This window comes from Rhea americana, unplaced genomic scaffold, assembly GCF_003343005.1.
Source record: "Rhea americana isolate MKP2758 unplaced genomic scaffold, rheAme1 scaffold_15, whole genome shotgun sequence".
NCBI lineage: Eukaryota > Metazoa > Chordata > Aves > Rheiformes > Rheidae > Rhea > Rhea americana.
In genome coordinates this window covers 2,828,976-2,850,022 of record NW_028185594.1, presented here as the reverse complement: position 1 = coordinate 2,850,022, position 21,047 = coordinate 2,828,976, and the positions used below count along the sequence as shown (strand labels likewise).

At 45.6% G+C, this 21,047-nt stretch overlaps 2 protein-coding genes and 1 long non-coding RNA gene across 4 annotated transcripts in view; 1 reads left to right on the top strand and 2 right to left on the bottom strand.

Moving 5' to 3' along the window:
* CYP20A1 (cytochrome P450 family 20 subfamily A member 1) overlaps positions 1-13,448 on the bottom strand; it is a 16,900-nt gene extending 3,452 nt beyond the window's left edge. The window contains exons 1-11 of one of the 2 annotated variants that reach the window (XM_085299349.1): positions 13,346-13,448; positions 13,141-13,190; positions 12,887-13,053; positions 8,082-8,227; positions 7,252-7,419; positions 6,436-6,514; positions 4,731-4,846; positions 4,260-4,314; positions 2,954-3,074; positions 1,668-1,779; positions 948-1,012 (exon numbers count right to left, since the gene is read on the bottom strand). In XM_085299349.1, coding sequence (XP_085155475.1) covers positions 948-1,012; positions 1,668-1,779; positions 2,954-3,074; positions 4,260-4,314; positions 4,731-4,846; positions 6,436-6,514; positions 7,252-7,419; positions 8,082-8,227; positions 12,887-13,053; positions 13,141-13,190; positions 13,346-13,417 — 1,151 coding nt within the window. In that variant the 5' untranslated portion in view covers positions 13,418-13,448. The remainder of the gene's footprint in view (positions 1-947; positions 1,013-1,667; positions 1,780-2,953; positions 3,075-4,259; positions 4,315-4,730; positions 4,847-6,435; positions 6,515-7,251; positions 7,420-8,081; positions 8,228-12,886; positions 13,054-13,140; positions 13,191-13,345) is intronic. The other variant, XM_085299350.1, reaches the window with a different exon arrangement.
* A 35-nt stretch (positions 13,449-13,483) lies between these two features.
* LOC146598927 (alpha-aspartyl dipeptidase-like) lies at positions 13,484-20,800 on the top strand. The gene is made up of 8 exons (XM_085299351.1): positions 13,484-13,613; positions 13,693-13,781; positions 14,577-14,651; positions 15,223-15,302; positions 17,435-17,608; positions 19,122-19,181; positions 20,014-20,096; positions 20,598-20,800. Exons 1-8 carry the CDS (start codon positions 13,513-13,515, stop codon positions 20,674-20,676), a joined length of 741 nt encoding a protein of 246 aa, XP_085155477.1. The 5' UTR covers positions 13,484-13,512; the 3' UTR covers positions 20,677-20,800.
* LOC146598928 (uncharacterized) lies at positions 13,777-18,659 on the bottom strand. The gene is made up of 3 exons (XR_014895136.1): positions 18,551-18,659; positions 14,667-14,716; positions 13,777-14,130 (listed from the first exon to the last, which is right to left on the bottom strand). It is a non-coding gene; the product is annotated as an uncharacterized LOC146598928 (long non-coding RNA).
* Positions 20,801-21,047: the final 247 nt, after the last annotated feature.

Here is a 21,047-nt window from a genome sequence, read left to right as displayed (position 1 = left end):
GTGGAAGGACCATGAAGTGCTGATCTCTTGTCTCTGTCACACACACACACACAAACACACCTGTTCCTGGCTCAGCCATAACCTCCACCTTCCTCCTCCTCAGAACAGAGAGGCTGTGCTCACAGCAGGCCTCTCCTGTGCCCCGCAGGAGGCCCCAGTGAATCCACCTCAAACACAGTGCACATCCCATCCTTGTGGGCAATTCCTGGCAAGATGCTTGCAGATCAGCACATCAGTGCCTGAACCTTCTGCGAGAGCTACGTCTGCAGGAGATGACAAATGCTGTTCTCAGGGCTCTTTTCTTTCTCCTAGATCACAGCTGCCTCTTCCATTTTTCTAGAATAGCTGAACCACATTTTTTTTCCCTAGCCTAAGCAAAATCAGACAAATGCTGATACTTGCCACCTGGAGGCCACAGTAAGCTACAGCAATTTTTTTTTCTTCAACCTCCAAGCCTAGATTCAGTTTTGTTTTCACAGATAGAAGTAATAAGATAGCATTTCTTTTCCCCTGAAAAACTCAGGCTTCTGACTGACATTTCCTCCCTTGCACCATTTTTCATGGTGAGAGGCAATGATTCTAAAACCATCCAAATCAAGTCTTTCTCTCATAGAACACCTTAAAAAGAATTTCTGAGCATTTGCCAGGGAAGTATTGTGTATGTGCAAAAAATATATATATATATCTGTTGTTAAACTATAACACACACACACTGGAGCTTGGAAGGATCACAGCCTAAAGTGCCACGAAATCACAAAATCCCCGCTATGCAGACAAACAAATCAAGATTTTCATAAATAGATTTTCTTACAGACTCCCTTTCATCTCTGAAATCTGCCTAAGGTGGATCCTGCAGCCAGACCGGCTGTTCATGGAATTAAGATCCAAATAATATTAATTRAGAAAGGAAAAGAATTAGTTGCAATAAAAATCCTAATTCTACGTACTTGTATGGTGAAGGCCAAGAYGAACTATCCTGCAGCATCACACCAAGAGCATAAAGCACAAGCGTCTACAAAGCAAATTAGGACACATATGTCAGAGTGGGAAGAAACGCACAGTTAAAGGAACCTCTGGACTGCCCTGCTGGAGAAGGATTATTCTTTGGACCACTCATATTTAACTACTGGTTTCAAAATGCCTATAATGATAATATGCTGTATTCATTCACTGATTTCTATATTCCATGCCCATGGGTTAGGATTTTATCTTCCAAGGCCCATGCTGCAACCCCTGGTCGTTAGAGAGGGCCTGATCCCATTACCCCACTCTTACTGGCAGGCATGTACGGACTCCTTGAATTTTCTGTAGTGGAAGGTATCATTCTGTTTGGGAAATATGGATGATGTGATCAGCTGAAATCAAGCTCTTTTATGCACAGGGAGTCCAAAGACCTCTTCAAAAGATGATTCATCCCTGAYGGACCCAAAAGCAGAAGAGAATGCTCAGGAAGAGAATACCAGTTCCCAGAGCCTCTCCACAGAGGAACAGTATGGCAAACTTCCAGTTAAATGGTACCGTCAGATGACAGACCAGCTGCTCAGATTAAACCGTGTCAAAAGACATGTTTCTCTGCCTCTCTCCTCCACTAGAAGAACTATGATAGAAGAACAAACAGCAAGTTCCCTTCCAGGAAGGGAGAGTTGCCTGATGCTCCCAATACTGACCTCTTTTGGGATAGTATGTTGGTCAACTCTGCCCTCCAGCTCCTGCAGCTGTGCAGCAATAGGAGTAAGTTTTGCTGTCCGCACTGTCTCACATAGGACTTGTCGACAGTATCTGCAACCAGCAAGTCTTGGTCAGTTTAGTTATAACATTTGGTTATGAGCTTTCAGAGAAGTTTTTTAAAATTTCTATTCAGTCTGCCTTTTTCAGATTTTAAACCAAACTAACCTTGCTAAAAAGGCATAAACACAAAACACACCAGCCCTTTTCCTAGACACCTCCCCATACAAAAACCAGAAGAACCCTCTCCACACACTGTACTGCTTTACTGAAGCCCTAACACTAGCCCAAGTATAAAATTTACCCAGTTGGTCAACATATGCACCAAAAATAAAGGCATGCTATTCACCAGTCATCACCCTAGTTCTGTGGCTCTTCAGAAAGTTTCTTCCATGCTTTCTTTTTGAATTCCCCTAACATTAATCAACCTGTTAAACTTGCTAAGATCACTTCTACTTTTGGAAAACTAAGACATAAACCCAGTAAGTTTACTTCTCCTAACAGCAGCTCCAAACCTATCTCTGTGGTATATGCAAACATSAGTGAAAAATCCAGATTTTTCATCATTTTCTTTCTGAAACTCTAGGGGAAAGTAACTGAGAGCAGCCACTACTGGTACGAAAAACRAATGTTATCCACAAAAATACCAGTTCTCATCCTTGGTCTGTAGTCTATACAAGGATCAACAGGAACTCCATGTCCTCATGACTTCCTTCCTGAGATCCTAACCCAAGGGTTAAAATTATTAAGTAGCTAGTATATATATCTGCCATATATATATATGTAGGTGTATATGCACATACATTCTGTGCATGTATATACTCTCTGCATGTGTATGTATATATATATTTTACACACACACACACACACACACACACACACATATATATATATATGCCAAGGGGAGACACACTCCTGGGTTTGTCTTGGCACAGAGAAGCAGCCAGGGCAATGACTCTGTGCTCGCTTCCTCTGCAAATGAACCTAAAGAGTTCATTCCACACACCCAGAAGGGTGCAGCCTGGTCCACCTGTTTGGAACCCTACAGAAGAGATTTGGTCTGTGCTGCAAGTCATCCTGCGATTTGATCGTTTCCAGAAGAAAACAGAGTAGCTTTTGGATGCCCCCTCTTGGCTCAGTTTAGGCTGGTATTAGCCTCCAACACATGTAGCTTCTGTCCCCATCTCATGAGATAACCTCCCTCTCCCACTCCTTCCAAGGAACCCACCTGAGCTGCTCGATCTTTTCAGGTGTAATTGGTCCCTTCCCCAGAACATGGTCCACCTCCTTGTAGAGATTCTGCTGGACGTCTTCAGAGGTTGTCAGGAAATAGACTGCCCAGGTGCACACTGGGGAAGGAATCAAAACAAAGCTCTGTAGGAGAATGAGCTGTGAGCCTCGCAGCTCTGGGGAACAAATCATACAGCCTAGCAGAAGGTCAGCCACGATGTTTCTCTTTTCCATCAAACACCTGTGACACTGTAGCAACCATTCCCTCTGTGGAACAAGAGTTACCAGATCAGCCATTCAACTGAAGGGCTGGTTTGTCCAGATTATTAGAAAATTCCCTTATTTACAGGTTTCCTCAGCACACGTCAGACAAGTGCTCCATAGAGCCAATATCTGGGCTCCTGATGGGGAAGGACAACAACACTCCCACTCTCTCCACCAACTCGGTCAGCACTTGTTTCTCCTACATCTCTTTTGTAAGGTGCTCAAGAGACATCTTCAATAGCAGAATGAGAAAGAAACCTTACATATGAAATAAGTGTGTAGGATACTGTTTCCCTAAAGCTACAAGCAAATGTTTCTACCACTCCAAATTGTCTATTTATGAGAACTAACTGGAAATACCAAGGAGTCAATCCCCCTAAAAAACAATAGTTCTCCTGGGTATTTGGAGAGGACATTCTCTGCACCCAGGAGGTTTCGTTGGAATCCCAGCCTCATGGCTAAGATATGGGGCCTGATAATCAGTGGATTAAGTTCAAATCATTCCTCTGTTACCAGAGAGTTTACGCAGCTCCAGTTCATGTTTTCATTTGCTTTGTCCATAATCTTTGTACAAAACCCAAAGTAACCCCTTTGAAAGTCTTTCAGACACAGAACATACCTATCCCCCAGAAATCCAAAGCAGCCAGTAAAATATCAGCATTCTGCTATAATTCCCCTCCCAAATGCCAGAAGCTATTTTAGGTCGTGATCTTTGTGTGCCTTGCATCTTCTGGTGTTCTTTCACCAAATTTAGCAGCAGTTGGCTGGAGTTAGAGCGCAGGTGAAAAGCAGCAGGACTAAATTCTAAGGTTCACTGAAAGACTGGGTAAGTTGTCAACCCTAGCTTAACTTCAATTCGCTACCTGTGAGGCTGTGTCAAGAGCCTGCTGTAAAAATGGCTGTCTCAATACACTTGTAGCTCAGGAGTAACAAGATGATGAATATCGCTTTTTGCTAGCCTAAAATAAGTTCCATGTCATCACATTCATTTTTAGATAGCTGAATTTGAGGATGGCAAGCTACCTGCATTCGGTACTTACAGTTAGCAGTGATTACGCATCCCGCCAAGGAGAAAATCATTGTATCTTCCAGAATCTAGGAAATAAAATCTGGTTCAGGGAATGAAGTCCATAAGACTGTAAGGATTAAAGAGAAGTAGCACATCATCCACTTGAGCACACGAAATCCCTTTGGTGCAGAGAGCAGAAAACCTAGAAGGAGTGGACTGAACTCTCTGTAGTACTTTCACAGAAATGGCACTTGAGACAGATGCTTAATATTAATATATTTCTAGTTTAGGAAGAAGAGCGACAAAGCAGAGGCAAAGAAAGCAACCAAAATCTAATACAATTAAGGACTGGAGGAATGGAAAAAGAACCAAAGAGAAGCCCTGTTTCAGTAAGAAATCTGGACAAGAAACAAAAATGCGAATTAATCAAGGGCTACAATGTAATTAGCTGCTGATCTAGAAAACCTCCATTACTTTGTAATGACATAACAGCTGCACAGACCTGCTGGTCACTGAGGTTCCCCTGCAGTAAGTTGTCTACAAGGACATGCCTGTTGAATGATCTGCCTCGGCGCTCCTTTGTGACTTTCCTTAAGGTGGATTCCATCTCCATCAGAGCTTGGGACACAGAGAAATGATTATTTTAAAACTTGGTCATCCTGAGAGCTGCAGAGGACTGAATCCATCTCCCCAAGCAGATTTCCAGACCAGCTGCCGCTGCTGGGCTCACCTACAGAAGCAGCCTTTGGGCCGAGCATGTTAGTATAAATTTGGAAGGTAATATTTTCAATTTAGTTGAAAACACATGAACAGAATATGACAGGTCCCCTAAAAAAAATTAAGCCAATCTTATTGGTATAACCAAGACAGGTACTTTGTGAGCTGAAATGATGTACAAGAAGGTCAAATAACAGCTAGTGTTGAACCATCAGATAACGTGTTTAACCAGCCCACATAAAAATGTGTGACTCAAATAACATCACTTCTGTGGCCTGCAGTTTTAACTACTAAAGTGTTAAGTTACCTCCAAACACAGACAGTCCCCTTTTTGCTAGGAGCTCTACAAATATGTGCATAAGAGGAAGGTTCTTTGCTAAAGAGTCTGCATGGACAAAGAGAAGAAGGTAGGAAAATGTAGGAGAATTTCGGCACAGAGTACAGACATTCAAAGGTATTTGGCTGCTTGACTCTTGGTAGGTGCTAGGGGATCAGGGGGAGCCAGGGATTGAGATGCCACTGGCTGCCTGATTTAAATGACCTACCCAAGATTATTTAGGAAATATAGGGCATAAGGTGGAGCTGAACCTTGATTTTCCAAGGCCCACTTCAGCATCTTAATCTTAAAACTACCTTTCTTCCTTCCTATTCTCTCTGCATAGCAAGGCACTTAAACACCAAACCTCGCTAGCTGGAGTTTGTAGAATTGTGTCCTAGCGTGTCATGCTACTACAGATCTGGAATGACCAAGGGAGAAGCCTATTCCAGCATGGCAATGTTTGGTCTAAGCTTCTGAAACCCACAGGGCCAGCAACATAAAGAAACAAACATCAGGTTTGGAGGATTTAAAAGGAAATGCTCAGTTCTCTATACAGATTATTTTTGTTTAACATCAATCAATACTAAAGAGCATTAACTATTAACAACTTTAAAAACAGGACATAGGTGACCTCCTCATCATAGGTGACCTTGGAATATCACACCAGAAATCATCACACGGGAAATATCCATTGAAGCTGCACCTCTGTATGGCTGACTTCAAGCCTGTGAGTGACTGAGGTCTGCCTGGCAGCAAACTTGTCAAACGGAGGTCTGTAAGAATGCCCATACAGGCCAGAACAAGCAGTTCCATCTGTCTCCACCCGGCACTGTTGCTTGCCTCTAACACAGGTCAAAAGCTAGGGAAGACACCAGGAAGGGAGCAAGCATACTCCAATACTTTCTAGGATTCTTTCCAGTCTCCAGGCTACAGAGACCTTAGTTCTAGTTCAACAGACTTCTTGCACAATAGCAGGTTTGTCACTCAGCTGTGAAACAGCAGTATCTCCTGCAGGAGTGGGGAGGACGCATCTGGTAGCTTACAGCAAGATGATCAAGTCTGCAGGAAAGCCACAACAGCTGAGCAAATTAAGTGCTTCCATATGCTAGCTAACTACATGAGTTAATCAGAGTGGAGGAGGAGAGAGTCTGAGATGCTGGGAGGAACCTACCATCTTCATACAGCTTCTTCCTAGTCGTGTTTTTGTCAAGTGAGCCATCCAAGAAACCTTTCCCAATCTCGAACCAGATCTGAAAGGACAGAGAAAAAAGCACTGTCACTCATCACAGGCAGATACTGTTGAGACCCTTTCATTCTTCGCCATTCAGGAAAATTAAAACAGCCCCCCATCCTCATCCCCATTCGCCCCCACCCTCTGAAAATAATAAATATTTCCTTTGAACATGAAACTGGTCTCCTTTTTAGGACATCATGCCCTATTCCAGTTATTACAGCTGAAACAGACCTGAAATGAAATAGCTATGAAAAGTAATTACTGCTGTACTGAAAAAGACATAGGAATCCTGAGTGGGAGATGGGACTGCCTCTTTCTCTCCTAAACACCAGCAGATTTATCATCTTTAGAATGTGGACACAACTTGGGACACCCTCAGGTCTTCCTGTTTCCACAACGTCCCAGAGCCTTCAGAAGAGTTATAGAAGGGAGAATTTTCACTGGCATTCCCAGGAGAGTTTAACTAAGGTATGTACAAAATACCTCTCCGCTGCCATTGGGTCTGGGTCCCCTAATTTCCTTTAGGAGCATTCAACTTTAGTCTAATGATAGCAAGATTAACAGCAGGATCTTTCTGACAGTATCAGCTTGGGACAACTGAGGCACGGCCCTCATGGCTAGAGCACTCAGCTAAGTGTGCAAGTGTCAGTGGTAGCTCGTGCTACCCTTGCTAAACTGTACACAGATACAAGCTGTATGCTCTTTGCTTGGAAAAATGTTGCAGAGGGATTCCTGGCTCCTCATGACACTTACTGCATCATGGTTCCTGCGGAATCGGATGACTTCTCGGTCATCTTCAAAGCTGCTGCCCATAGCTATCTGCGTGACAGACTTCATGGCAAAGCCCAGCATGTGCTGGCAGAGTGGCACATGTTGGGCCTCAGGAAGGGAGAGCCATTTAGCTAACAACTCTTCTGACAGCTTAAGAGGGAAGAAATCATTAGTTAGTATTGATCTCAGTAAGCTGCTTATGAAACATACCCCAAACTGGAGGCATCCTCGCCCAGCTCCTAAAGCAGACCACACTCTCATGGCTACAGCAAGAATCTACACTCTTTCTTTTCTTGAACTGCAACATTTTAGCCTCCAGTTTCCTGCCTGTCCCCACAGTCTTCCCCCTATAAGACAGCTCTATCTTTTCCTCTTCTTTCTTCTGTCACAAAAAACCTTTAATACTAGTAGCTCCAGACCAGGAAACTCCTCATGTTCTGGTTGCTGGACTGAGTCAACAGAACAGTACTTCATCTCTTTGTAATCCTAACAGCTGTTTCTTTACTCCTCCCTCCTGTACTGGGAAAGAAGTCTAGAATCCAGATGCTTCAGTACCTTTAACTGCATTTGGTGTGCTGGCATAAAACATCACTAAGCCTACTCCTTGCCTTACCCACTGGAGCTAATAGAAACCAAATATTCCCACTGTGTTTGAATGGACAGAGAGACATCATCAGGACTTTCTCTCTCAGATGCTTACCATTTCAGGGTTAATTTGAATGCAGCCTTTTTATCCTAGTGATTACTCCTATTAAACTTCCCCCTGGGAGCCACAGAAAGCTTCTATCCTGTAGAAAGGCAAAGTTATTCACCTTCTGGATGAGCGCAAAGTTACTCTGTAGGGACTTGGTCACACCATTTTCATACAGCTTTCTCCTCAGGTGGCTCTCCCCTGTATCCCCATTCAGGCAGGACTGGTACCTCAAGAAGGACTTCAGCATTGTCTCAAATGGATCCACTGAAAGCAAATAAAGGAAAAAAACATTCCAAAGTCAGGCATTCCTGCTGCACAGGAATGGTGAAAGCAACAACCTCTTTATGTGGGCATTGCAATTTCTGGGCTGTGCGCAAGGCATGGCCCTTTCCCCCAGGAACAGTCCCTTTAGGGTGTCAGACTTCTCTTGCTCCAGGTGGGTTGGGACCTCATACGGCTCCTCTTTGTCAGGGTATCATCAACTCCCTCTGCAAAGTTTGCCTCCTGGATGCGCAACAGAGCTCTAGCAAGTAGCTCTTCTCACAGCTCTTAGTAGCAGTGCCTTGGAAGCTTGTTCCCAGCTTGCAGGCTGGTTGCATCAATGTGGTCACAGCAGTGAGCATGGTACTATCCTTCCCCTTCTGCTCGAGCCTGACCTGCAGCCCCTCCAGCACATTCCCCTCCCTGACAACTGGTGTGCCCTCCTGCCCTGGCCACAGCTGTGCATACAGGACACATCAGCTGGCACCAGAGACTTAGCCAAAGGTTACTCCCTGCACTTCTCTTCTCACTATACGAACTCTGCAAACCTAATCTGACATCCCGCTGCTCTTGTATGATTTCTCTTAGGAGCACTGAGCTCCCTGCTGATGAGCTTTTCCCAAACTAACATCTACCCCTCTCAGTCAGCACCGCCTCCAGCAGAGAAACTGTATGTGTCTTACAGAAAGCAGTGCCCCATTAAGTTACAGAACGTTTTCTACTTCTCATCATTTAACTTTCTGTCTTTCTTACATACAGATGATTGCAACAGTGTACAAACGAGACTGAAACACATTACCTCCATCTTCTACATCCATAACTTCAGTTAGATCTTTACCTCTGAATTTCACCACAAAAGGCTTCTACTTATTAAGTCTGCCAGAGCATATTACAAATCAATGCAAATACAAAACTGTGCAATAAAGCACAATCCATTGTATGTTTTTCCCTTCCTGCAAGCTTTTCTGTGGGTTCGTCAGAACTGGCAGAATTATTAAGGAACTATATTGAAGCGTTTATCGGGGGGGGGGTGTCCAGGACAGATATTTTCACTGTTTATCACAGCGTGTTATTTCTCCCAGATAAACTGCAAAATCTCTGAAGCATTAGAAGATGTTGAGGCTGGGCCAGACACACACGCGACTCTACCTATCGTGGTTGTGTCCAAGACTCCCAGCTGAGATCAAGGTCTCATTATGTGACTGGACAAACATCCAACAAGGGATGATTACTGCCTCCAGGGGCTTTACCAGCTAAAGAAACAAAGGCAGTTAACAAGGGCAAAGGCAGGAACACAGTCGACTCTCCTGAAATCTTTTCTCCCGCATCATATCCCTTCCAACATTTTAAAGCTCTGCATCTCAGACTCTTTTCCACTTTGAATGATAAGGAATATGTGTATGTGTCATGAGGCCTGGCAGATGGTACCCATGGCTCTGCATGTGGAGCAGGCTGAGTGATTCTGACTGCTGCGGACAATTCCTCCCTCCGGGTACTTTGTCTGCCATGGGGTGGTTGCTGCTAGTCGTGCCATGACCCCGTGCTGATCAGCCCTGGCGGAGCGAGGCTCAGCACTGAGGGAGCCAGAAAGGCATGTGGTTGATGGCAAGGCCCACATGGCAAATCTGGCAAGCAGAGGCATTGAGGATGCTGTGCACTACACTCTGCAGAGACTGCAAGGTTCTTCTGGTGTGTGTGAAAGAAAACTGTTGGTTCAGCAACGAGCTCTTTTTTTCCTACTTTCTCCCCAGCGCAAACTGGCAGCCCCATGCCAGTGCTGTGCTCAGCATTGTGAACTCAGGACCACAGAGCCTGGGTTGCCCTCTGCTGAGGACTGCCCTCTCCTCACAGTATTTGGGAGATGGCTCTTTCTCCCAAGCCACAGGAGACTTGCAACTCCACAAGGCACAAACAGCCTCTCGGAGAACAAGCTCTGTGCTGCCTGTGCTTCCTCAGAGTTCTTGCTTTACCTTAGTCTTGAAAACAGCTCCAGAGTTATATTTTCAACCCTTTCAGTGAAGCAGATCAAAATTTTGACTGTTCCTTCCTCTCGCAAGGAACCCTTCTCCCTCCTCACAAGAACCTCACAGTGCTGTCTTGGATAACGTCGCACATAAACACAGGGAAAAGATCAAACCCTGGACAGCCAAAACAGACGCTGAGCAGAACTGAACATCAGAAATGGAAAGAACCTTTAAAGCTGCCCTGCTTAACAAGGCCAGGACCAACAATACCATCTCTAACGTTCAATGTGCATCCATCTGAAGCGTGTCTGCTGACAGAGCATCAGTCATTTTCTGAAGGAGACGGCAGGAAATCTGCTTTTGCAGTCTACAGGTTGTTTGTCCCAACTCAAAAGGCTGCATCAACTCACAGTAGTTTTCCATGGGGATCTCTGAACCCATTGCTTCTGGAAAACTTGGATTAGTCCACCTTTTCCACATTCGCACCTTCCGCAGGTCTGGATTTCTACTCCAGAGTCTCCCAGCAACTGCCAGTTTCAAACCTTCCTACCAGTTCCTACCAAGAACAGGTATAAGAACACTCTTACTGCAGCCACTCAAACGCTGTATATTGTTTACACCTCAGACAAAACTTCAGGAAAAACAAGCAGTAAGAAAGAGTGTTCCTCATCTGAGCACTTCTAATGAGCAACAGTGCTAAAGGAAAGCACTGATGTAATACGGTGCTTTCTTCAGGCCTGAATTTGATACAGTATACAAGAACACCCCTTTCTTAAGCCTGTTGTAGCTGCCTTTCTGAAGATCCCCTCTAATCTGTTCGTTCTGCTGGGCCAAACTTGCTCTCCCTAGCTCCTTTTGCAGGACAGGCTCCCCGCTCCTCTCAGCATGCTGGCAGCCCTTCTTCGCACCTGCTCTTTTCAAAACCATCCCTCCGAGCACAGGAGCCCTGGGCTACACAGAGGATTCAAAGTTGGGCTCACATGCAACTTGTGCAATAGCCTTAGATACTTTCATCTCTCTACAGGAAATATGTCACTCGATGCACCTTTTTTTTGCTCCATGGGCACGTCATCCTGCAGACAATACCTGCAGCCCACTCTTGCTCCTCCTCTTCCCATTTCTGCTACCCCAGCCCTCTGGGTAACCCAGCTCCTCGCTCTGACGTGCCACTTCCCTGTGCTGGCAAGGGGTCCCAGCGCAATGCCATCAGCGCAGGCTGCTAACACAAGTGGGAGTGCTGAGTCCAACTACTTCACCTCCTTCCTCAGCCCAGCACTTCCCTTTCCCAACACAATCCAGCCTCACTCCCTCTTATGCTTCTCATAGCCCATTATTACCTCCAGCTTCAGCAACGACCTAACTGGTATCCAAGCAAATGCTGGACTGAAACCCAGACGCAAACCCATCTCTACCCGCTTTTCCTTGTCTAGAAAGTTGATTATCAACGAATTATTGTATGACCACAATTTATTCCATTTTCCTTTCATCCCCCTCCTTACAAAATGTGTTGAATCCTTGGAAATATGAGGTAGGCCAGACTACTTTGTATGTACCGGGGTCACTTCACTTCCTAGATTTAAATCCATGCACTGTATTTGTTTCTCTCCAATATTTGCATACCCTCTGAAATTTCAGAGAACTTGTCTGCTCGGGGGCCTGTCACCACTTCTCTAAGCTCTGAAAAAGGGCTGCTCACTCTCCCCTACACACACTCGAGTGTGCTCAGATCTCTCAGGGTTGGTGTCCACCTTCTGAAGTGGAGCTACTACCACTGTATCTCACTGATCGTCATCTACTCCTAAGATTATCACCAATTTTTCTGAGTCTGTCATGCAACCACACAGGAAACTTCCCCATCATGACCCCAGCATGAAACCATGCTGAAGTATCTGCCTATGCCTGAGGGCAGCCTATAATACCAATTTGGGAGTATGCAACTTATGCTTTATTTAATCCCAAAATGAAAACTAGAAAAACAGTAGGTTAAACTCAAACGTTAACTTAGTCAACTGATTATAATCTCTTTATGAAGCAAAACACCCACCCAAGAGGCTTACAGCCTAAACTAAAATACCCCTTGCACCTTGCCAAGGACTGAAAGCCTTAACTCAGCTACCAACACCACTGACCATCTCCCAGCCTGGAAGATCATCAGAGGCTTCCAGCACAAAATTCTACAAACCACCTCCCCCCCCCCCCCCCCCCCCCCCCCCCCCCCCAAAAAAAAATAAAGTTAAGGGACTTTTTCAAACAATACTTTAAAACCCTCGTACTGAACCGCACAAGGGAGGTATCACAGACTATCACAGCTGTTCTCAGACTTAATTTAATAAAATTCCTTGCCTTAAATTGTATTTCAAACTGCTTTTAAAGCGTTTTTCAAGCCGCCACAGGACCTTTGCCTGGCTGCTTTAAGTGACTGATGAGGACAATGCTTTTTTATGAACATTTGCCTGTAGGAGAAAGTAAAAGACACGAGCGAACTCACTTCTTGATGGCCACTGGACAGCAGCGACTCTTGGTCGCTGATACTGAAGTCCAATAAGCAGGACCAGAGACACACCTCGATGACATCAGCTGCAAACCAGGTCTCACTCTCCTTCTGCGCAGAATGAAACCCCAGCTGCCTCTGACACCTGATGCCAGGCAAGGCCAGAAAGAACAAAAACAAATCAAAGAGCGGGCAAAGGACACTCACGCAGGCGGTTGGGGTTGGCGTGTTGTTTCAGGAGATCGATGGAGCCCAGGCTGACCACGAGGCGTCTTCCAAACCAGAAAGAGACGAGCGGGCCGTACACCTCGTGCAGGTTGACGAGGAACTCGTGCAGGCTGCCGCTGGCGGTGATGTCCGGCAGGTTGCCATCCCTGAGGGGCGCAAAGAGGGCAGCCGGTCACGGGCAGCGCCCACGGCCACGGCTGGACGCGAGCAGGAGGAAGCGGGAAAGCACTTACTTTTCATCGGTCGGGGCCAAGCCAGGGATCCCTGACGCTTGCCTAGACGCCTAAAGAGCAAAAGGAAACGCGTGAGCCTGCCTGAAGCCAGCTTGCGCGCACGGCTTCCCGGCTGGGAGGTCTCCCGGCGGCACCGCTGCGCGGCCGCGGAAGCAGGGCTGGGGGCAGCCCGCCGCCGGGCCGGCCGCCTTCGCCGCCGCATTACCGGGCACAGGTAGAGCACGGCGCCCACCAGGATCAGCAGGAAGGTGACGGCGAAGATGGCGAAGTCCAGCATGGCCGGGCCGGGCGGCTCCTCCCCGCGGCGCGGCGCTGCGCGGCGCTGCGCGGGCAGGAAGGGGCGGGCCGGGCCGAGCCGAGCCGGGCCGGGCCATGGGGAGCCCGCGGCGGCTGCTGCTGGTCTCCAACTCCACGCTGCACGGCGGCGGGTACCTGGGCCACTGCCAGCAGCACATCAAGAGCTTCCTCGGGGAGTAAGCGCGGGGGAGCGGGCCGGGCGGGCGGGCGGGGGGCGCGGGGCGCCGCTGAGGCTCTGTCGCTGTCCCCCCGCAGGAAGGTCCGCCGGGTGCTCTTCGTGCCCTACGCCCTGCACGACCGCGACGGCTACGCGCGGAGGGCGCGGGAGAGGTTTGAGAGCCTGGGTAAGGCCGCCCGGCGCGGGGAGAGGGGTTGTGCCAGCTCCTACGTGTTCAGCCTCTGCTCACGCCCCGCGGCTGCTCCCGAGGGAAGGAGACAGTTCCTGGAAGGTGCTTCAGTTTGCTCGGAGCACGGCAAAGCTTGAAGCCGAGATCCTTCCGGAGGGGCCTGCAGGACCACTCCACCGCGCTCCTGTGACCCCGCTGCGCAGCTCTGCGCCCGTGACGATAGCAGCGATCGGTGCTTTGCTTCCTGGGGTAGTGCACTTTGCTCCAGCCCGGGCAGAAGGACAGCTGCTACCAAGCGTCTCTCTTCTTTGGGGCCTCCTGGCACTTCCTCTACTCTGCTGACTCCCTGCAAGGCAAATTCGTTAAAGCCAACTATCTTAATCATTATAAACACTTTTTTTCAGATCAGTTGTTAACGCTACAATTGCTAGAGCAATGATGGCACAGCCTGTTCTGGCCCTTGGCCAGACTGAAGACTGACAGCTCCCTCCCATCTCTTATTTTCTAGTCTGGTAGTAATGCTCAGCAGGACTTGTCCTTCAGCCCACACGTACTGAGGGCAATCCTCTGCTCTTTTAGACCTGGAGCAAACATCCATAAAGCAAATCTGTGCTTTGGTACAGCTGGATACAGGCCCCTGCATTAGCGTAGGACCATGCATGGCACTGTGCTAGGTGTTGCAGAGTTTCCCTGGTTGTCCTGTGAGACACGGCAGGGAGGGGAGAGGAGCGGTATTGTACTACATCCCTGCTCTAAACAGAACTGGCAAAGGTAAATATTTTTTCATTTAAGGTTATGGGCTGGACAGCATTCATGAATCTTGTGATCCAGTGGAAGCTGTAAGGAAATCTGAAGCAATATTTATTGGTAAGTTTTACTTACCTCATGAGGGCTTATACAGGGTACTGGATTAGTCTTGCTCAGAGCTTGCACTGCAGACAAGAACGAAGGAGTCAGGCTTAGCAATCATTAGCAGCTACGGAAAACAATACTTCAGTTCCTGCCAGGAACAGTAACTCAAGAAGGAAGTACATGAGATCTAACAACAGAACTGCTTCTCCAGTCAGTTTCAAATTATTCATTTTAACAGTATTTCAGAGTTAAAAACTTGATTCTTGAATCTATATCACCACTTTATCTGGTCTAAGGAATTCAGGTCTACTGTGCTCAAACTGAGTGTACTCCAGTATCACATGCCAAGATATCAGACCAGTATCTCCTGCCAGACAGCCAGTGTCAGCATTACAAGTGTGTCTTGGTGCACAAGCCAGTGGCCAGCCAAATTAGCATTCCTCTGAAGCTTCTGGCTTTATTGCTGTTCAAAGCAGGATACAACCCTGAATAGAGCACAGGAAACATTGAGTCTGGCAGGTTTGTATGACTTCATTAAAAGCAAGTGGTAAAAGCATGTTAAATAAGCCAGACTCTCTTTCTGCAGGAGGTGGCAACACATTTCGTCTCTTGAAAGCTCTCTACGACAACAGTTTGATACAGGAGATCAGGAAGAGAGTCCTTGAGGTAACAACTGTACAGCTCGGGCCAAATCATAACAGCAGGAAGCTTTTCTTGAGACAAACGCAAGCTGATCCTACATCTTGGTCTCTAATGTACTCGAAACATTGAGACCTCCCTTGCAAGGTGGTGAACAAAAACCTGTGGCCAAACTAGGCTGTCATTAGTCTTTGAAGCCTGGTAAGACAAGGGCAGTGAACTGTCCTTCTAGAACAATTTCCCAGACATGGGACTGCAACACCTTGGGACGTTCAATGATGTTTAGTATCCTAGAAACAAGCCCCTCAATTTAAAATACTGCTCAAGAGCAGTGCAGGGTTTAACTTATGTCCAGAACCCCCTATTTTGCAGGTTAAGATGCCTCCTTTGTGTTGCCCACTTTGTATTCAAGCTGCAGGTTGTCTGCTAATAAACTAAAAATAGATTGGCATTCATGTACGCCACTTAGACGATATAGGAGATGAGAAAATGGTGTAATTACCTTAGGTACTTCCCTGACTGCAGTTGTGAGGTATAAGTACCACTGAGCCCTTCAAGGCAGCAGCTCCATTCTGGCTTGGTGAACCTCATAAAGGACAGAAAAGAAGTGCCACTCATGGAAGAGAATAGAAGCAAGGTGTTCGCTCAGCAGTGTAGAACTGAGCAAGTCTACATGACTTCTGGCAGATTTATGCAAACCACAGTATGTTCGAAATGGCCAACTGCCAAGAAGGAAGGTCACTAGGCTGTCTTATTATACAGAAATTCAATGCACCTTGTGGACCAAAAAACCCAGAAAATATTTGGATCCTGTACTGAAGTCTGGATAACTGATTATACTAGCACCAATTCTCTCTAGAGAGGTTATTTTTACAAATTGTTCAGCAGCGTACAGATGCTTGCATGGGATCTTTCCTTGTATGACTCTCAGCTTAAAGAGGAAAGACTGAAGCAGTTAGTGAACTAAGATGAGGGCTCTGGAACAACTCAGGGCAACAATTCATTCCTGATATGGTTGAAGATCACTAAGCAGCTATCTTCAGCTGAGCAAAAATTAGTTACCCAGAAAGTTCTCTGACCAGTAGAGGATCTTCCATAATGCATAGTTCCTTATATAGAAACATATATAGAGGTAGGTAAGGACAGAGATCATATCCTACAGATTTAAAGTTATGTGGAATGTAGCTAGTAGGAAAGCCCTCAGAAGTGTGAGGTATCAAGGCTATCTTGCTCTCCCCTTGGATCCTTGAATAATCTGTTTTGGATGTTTAGAGAAGAGATAGGGAAATTGTCATTACTTAAAGATGACACAGATTGACTCCTCTGCAAACTACTGCAGCTTCCCCTTACCTCCAGCAATCCAATCAGAAAATCCTACAAGGTAGAATATGCAAAGATCCTGCAATACTCTATTTTACACAGAGCAAAAGTCCTTCTTGGAAAAGGTTGCTGTCTTTTCCATGAGCTGTAAGGGTGCTTGCAACTATTTTAGTTTTGTGTTATCAGGAGTTAAATCCAGAGCTCCCATCAAAGAGGAAAGAGGACTTCAGGTCTAGGTGTACAGTCTCCCAAGTCTAAGAGTTCAAAAGGCCACAGATGTGACAAAGAGTGCTAGTATGCAGGGCTGATGCATTAACTGGACCTCAGCAACCTTTTGGTACACGCTGTATGGCATCATTCAAATCTGAACCAATTCCAGCCATAGTCTAAACTAGTCAGTACTGTTAAAGCTGATGCTGTGGCAGCATGGTGTCCAGCCTCAGCTAATCTAGTCTCATCAGGAGCTAGTTTATAGCTAGTTCATGGAACTCCCTTTAACTGTAATGCAGGCAAGTCCCTCCTCTCCTCATAGCAAAGTCCAGCGTCTACAGTGACAACATTATAAACCCTCCTCTCTTGTGATGGGACCACAGAGTTGGGACCACGGAACATCCAGCAGCTGGATTTCTGACAACTTTGACACGTACAAACCCGATTTGTATACATCCTGAAACCTTTAGCCCACCTCAAATTTTGAGCTCTTTGCCTTTTGTCTCTCACCCTTTCATCAGTAAATTTAGAAACAACACAAGCTAGAAGAACTGGACTGATGGAAGGTGCTGTAAAATGCAGTCTTCAGTTGTGATACTCCATGCTACATCACTACTTTTGTCTTTCAGGATGGAATTCCCTACGTGGGATCCAGTGCAGGAACTAACGTTGCTACCATCAGCATCAATACAACCAATGACATGCCAATTGTTTATCCACCTTCCCTCCAGGCTCTGGGTTTAGTTCCTTTTAACATCAACCCCCACTACCTGGATCCAGATCTTAAAAGCACTCACATGGGTGTAAGTAAAGCACACCAGAGTTAACATAGTTAGCAGGAGGCAGAGGTAGAGGTATAATGATAGTGTGCATTTCCCAGGCTTCACAAAGCTGTAACATGTTTAACAGGTGCTTCTTTATGTAGTTGGAAATGCCAGTGAGGCAATAATACTGTACTGCCTTCCAAAGCTCTTCAAATGAGAAATTGGGCACAGTATTACTAGGTTGGAACAAAGTGTTTTTCACAGACTGAAACTTAGCAGCATCTGAAATACTGTTGCTTCATACCTGACATGAGATTAGAGAAAAAATAATGGGTAACGCACAATGCGGTGCCTTTCTGGGAAGTTCTGCCGTAGGTTGTCTTGCTTGTTGGTCTGCTTGTCTGTCTAGCAGACTGGATTTAAACATACCTTAGGAGGCTTAAAGATCTGAAAGAACTATCAGACCAGGGAGAGTCTGTGATGGTATGCAAGGCTGTTGTGTAAGAAAATACCTCAACACTAGTATCCCTGCAGAGAGCTGCTTGGTACTGCAGTACTGATCAAGCAAATGTATTAGCTTAGCTGAAAGTAATATACTAACCATCAAGCACAAAGATGGACCCCTCTGATGTAAGGAGGAATTAATGCTTGAATAGCCCAAATCTGGAGCCAGTTCCTGGGGACACAATTTCTAGGGTGCATGTCTTGTAACAGCCCAAACACTTTCCTCTTTACAGTAAAAGCTTTTTTCTAGGGCTAGCAGAAGCATTTAGAATAAGGGGACAAATGAAAAGACAGAGGTTCAGGATGTGTTTCTAGACTTCAGATGACATGACAATTTGTAGGGGCTCACTTAGGCAGCTTGCTCGTCTCCAGATAAGCAAGCAGTCTTCTCCCTATGAATAACTTGGGGAAACAGCAAAAGAAGGGAGTAAGCTCTGTGCTGTACCAAATGTCTGCTGTGTTCCTGTGTTTCCTTACCAACAAATCCTTCTGGTTCAGTTTCTTTAACTTCTGTTGCTCAGTTCAGTAGAAGCAACCCTCAAGAAATATGGCAGAGCTGTTAGCAGAAGGAAATTCTTCAGTGTAGATCCTACTTGAAGACAAACAAGCAGATATTTAGTCAGGGGAAACCTATGGCTCAACATAGTCTTTCACCAAGAGGGCATCTTAGACATCTGCATCCACCATCTCCCTCATTGCTTTTGTTCTAAAGGTGAGAGCATAGGTGTGGTGTTGGGGGGAAAAAAAAAAAAAAAAGATGAATTGAATGTAAACAAGCTTTCAGGGCTTTTCAGGGTTGGGCTTGCAAGAGTTGTCTGATCAGCTTGCAGCAGTTGCTGCTAGTGATACAGGGTAAAAATCCATATCTACTAAGGTCAGTGTTGCCACTTCCTTCAATACATTAGTCTCATCAAACAAAGCGTTCTGCTCAAAGGGGAAGTACCTGCTTTGTTTAATGTTATGAAGCTGCTCAATGTCAGGGTACTTGGGTGGCTCCAAGTCCTGCCTGGGCAGCTAAATCCATACTCATTAAATCCTCCTGTTACAGGAGACAAGAGAAGAAAGAATTCACCAATATCATGAAGAACCAAACACCCCTCCAGTTCTGGTGAGTAGTAGCTCCCAATCAGGGAGCTCACAGCTGTAGCACTCTAAACCTTTTAAATGCATCCTTGCTAGCTTTCAGTGTGGGTTCCCCTACCTGACAAGCCTGATGAAACTGTGGCATGGAAGACTGATTGTATTCTTGCTAACCATTTTAATGCTGGATTTTCATCCCCCGTAGAAAATGGATTATTAGAACAAATTAAATGCTTACTGTGTGTTGAATGCCTGGAGCTATGTTAAGATACTAAATTGGCAGCACTAATTTGTCCAGCCACTGGCCATCAGGCAACATGCAAATTGAGAGTGATGTGCATGTAGATGGTAGATACATCCCCTTCCTAGATATTCATACTTCTGTTTTAATCATTGTGGGGGCTGGTGACATATTCATCTGTTCAGCAGTGTGTTCATAACTGCAGTATCTCTGAAGAAGCAGGAACTTTGGGTTTCTTGTCCTTGTGCCTACTCTGAGCTTAGAGTATAAAGTTTGTCTGCTAACAAACCCAGCTGGCTGTCATTTGGCAGATTATACTCAATTTAAGAGAGCTACTAGTGGAAGTAATTTCAGGAAAACATTTTCCTTTTCTTCCTTAAGGGGTTGTATAGCCTTCTTTAAAACATGAAACTAAATGTGCAAGAAAACTATCTTCTAAAACAAGGTATAACTCACCTATTTTGTCCTGGCATCTTTGTTAGAAACTGGTAACTGAGGAAATCTTGTAATTGTTTGTAGTCATGGAAAGCTACACTTTAAACATTGGCCTGCTCATGACAAGCATTCCTGCCTTCCAAATAGCTTGAAAATAATATTAAATCATTTTTACCTACCTAAGGGGTTGCGGGAAGGTGCAATGCTGTTAGTGGAAGGAGATAAAGCCACCTTGCAAGGAGTGACAGGAGCGCGGCTATTTTTGAGGTAAATGCTTCCTTTGAGTTTTACCGAATAAATCTCCTCCTTCGGCTAGAAGGGATAACAGATTGCTATTACACTCCTGGCACTTAGTAAGTGATCCCCATGTCACAAGTTACTTAATCCCTTGCCTCCATTTCTCTTGGGGAAAAATAGGAACACTGCTTTATGCTTCAAGAGAGCGGGAAGTACAGCAGCACTGTGAGGTTACTGATTATTTCCTGAACTGAAGCTACCATTCACAAAACTAAAGGCCAGGGGAATGCCACTTTGACCCTCATTTGGCAAATTCTAGGACCAGGGAACTCTTGTTCCTGTTTTTAGTCTTATGAACATTACTAAGAAATTTACTATGTATATTCCTTCCTATGATACAGAGAAGGAAAGAAGTCAAAACACTKCTAATCACAGAATAAAGATGCCTTGTTCTATTCCCTGCTAGTAACAGATGGAAGCACAGTAGTCCTAGTTCCTGCAAGCTTACAGCATTGTCTGTCTTGGTTACAGGGGTAAGAAACCAACTGAACATGAGCCTGGAACAGATTTCAGTTTCCTGCTGACTGACAGTAATCTCCAAAAGCTGTAGCCTCGCCTGTACTGCAGAAGTCAGCACATGGGAAGAAAATGTGAAGCAAGGGAAGAAGTGCATCTAATCTCAGGGTGGGTGGAGAGGCTTCAGTTTGTTACAAATAAAGATCTTAAATATGCAAGAGCAGGCTCTTTCCTTCCCCACCCTGTTCAGTCACTTTTCAAATATGCCCCACAAAACGGCAAAACTTATTACCATACTCTAGTAATCACTGCTGTTCTTAGTTTGAAAGGATCTGTGCTTTCATGTCTCCACTTTGGCTCCTCTCCCACCAAAGAATTACCTTAACACAATTGAGGCATCGAGTCTGTTGTTCCTGATGTCTAGCTTTACCTGCATAATGAAAGAATTTTACTGTACTCTGACGC

Coding starts and splice junctions, on each gene's coding strand:
- LOC146598927 (XM_085299351.1), top strand. CDS start 13,513: ATGGGGAGCCCGCGGCGGCTGCTGCTGGTCTCCAACTCCACGCTGCAC. Junction 13,782..14,576: donor GGAGAGGTTTGAGAGCCTGG/GTAAGGCCGCCC, acceptor TTTTCATTTAAG/GTTATGGGCTGGACAGCATT. Junction 20,097..20,597: donor GGAGCGCGGCTATTTTTGAG/GTAAATGCTTCC, acceptor TCTTGGTTACAG/GGGTAAGAAACCAACTGAAC.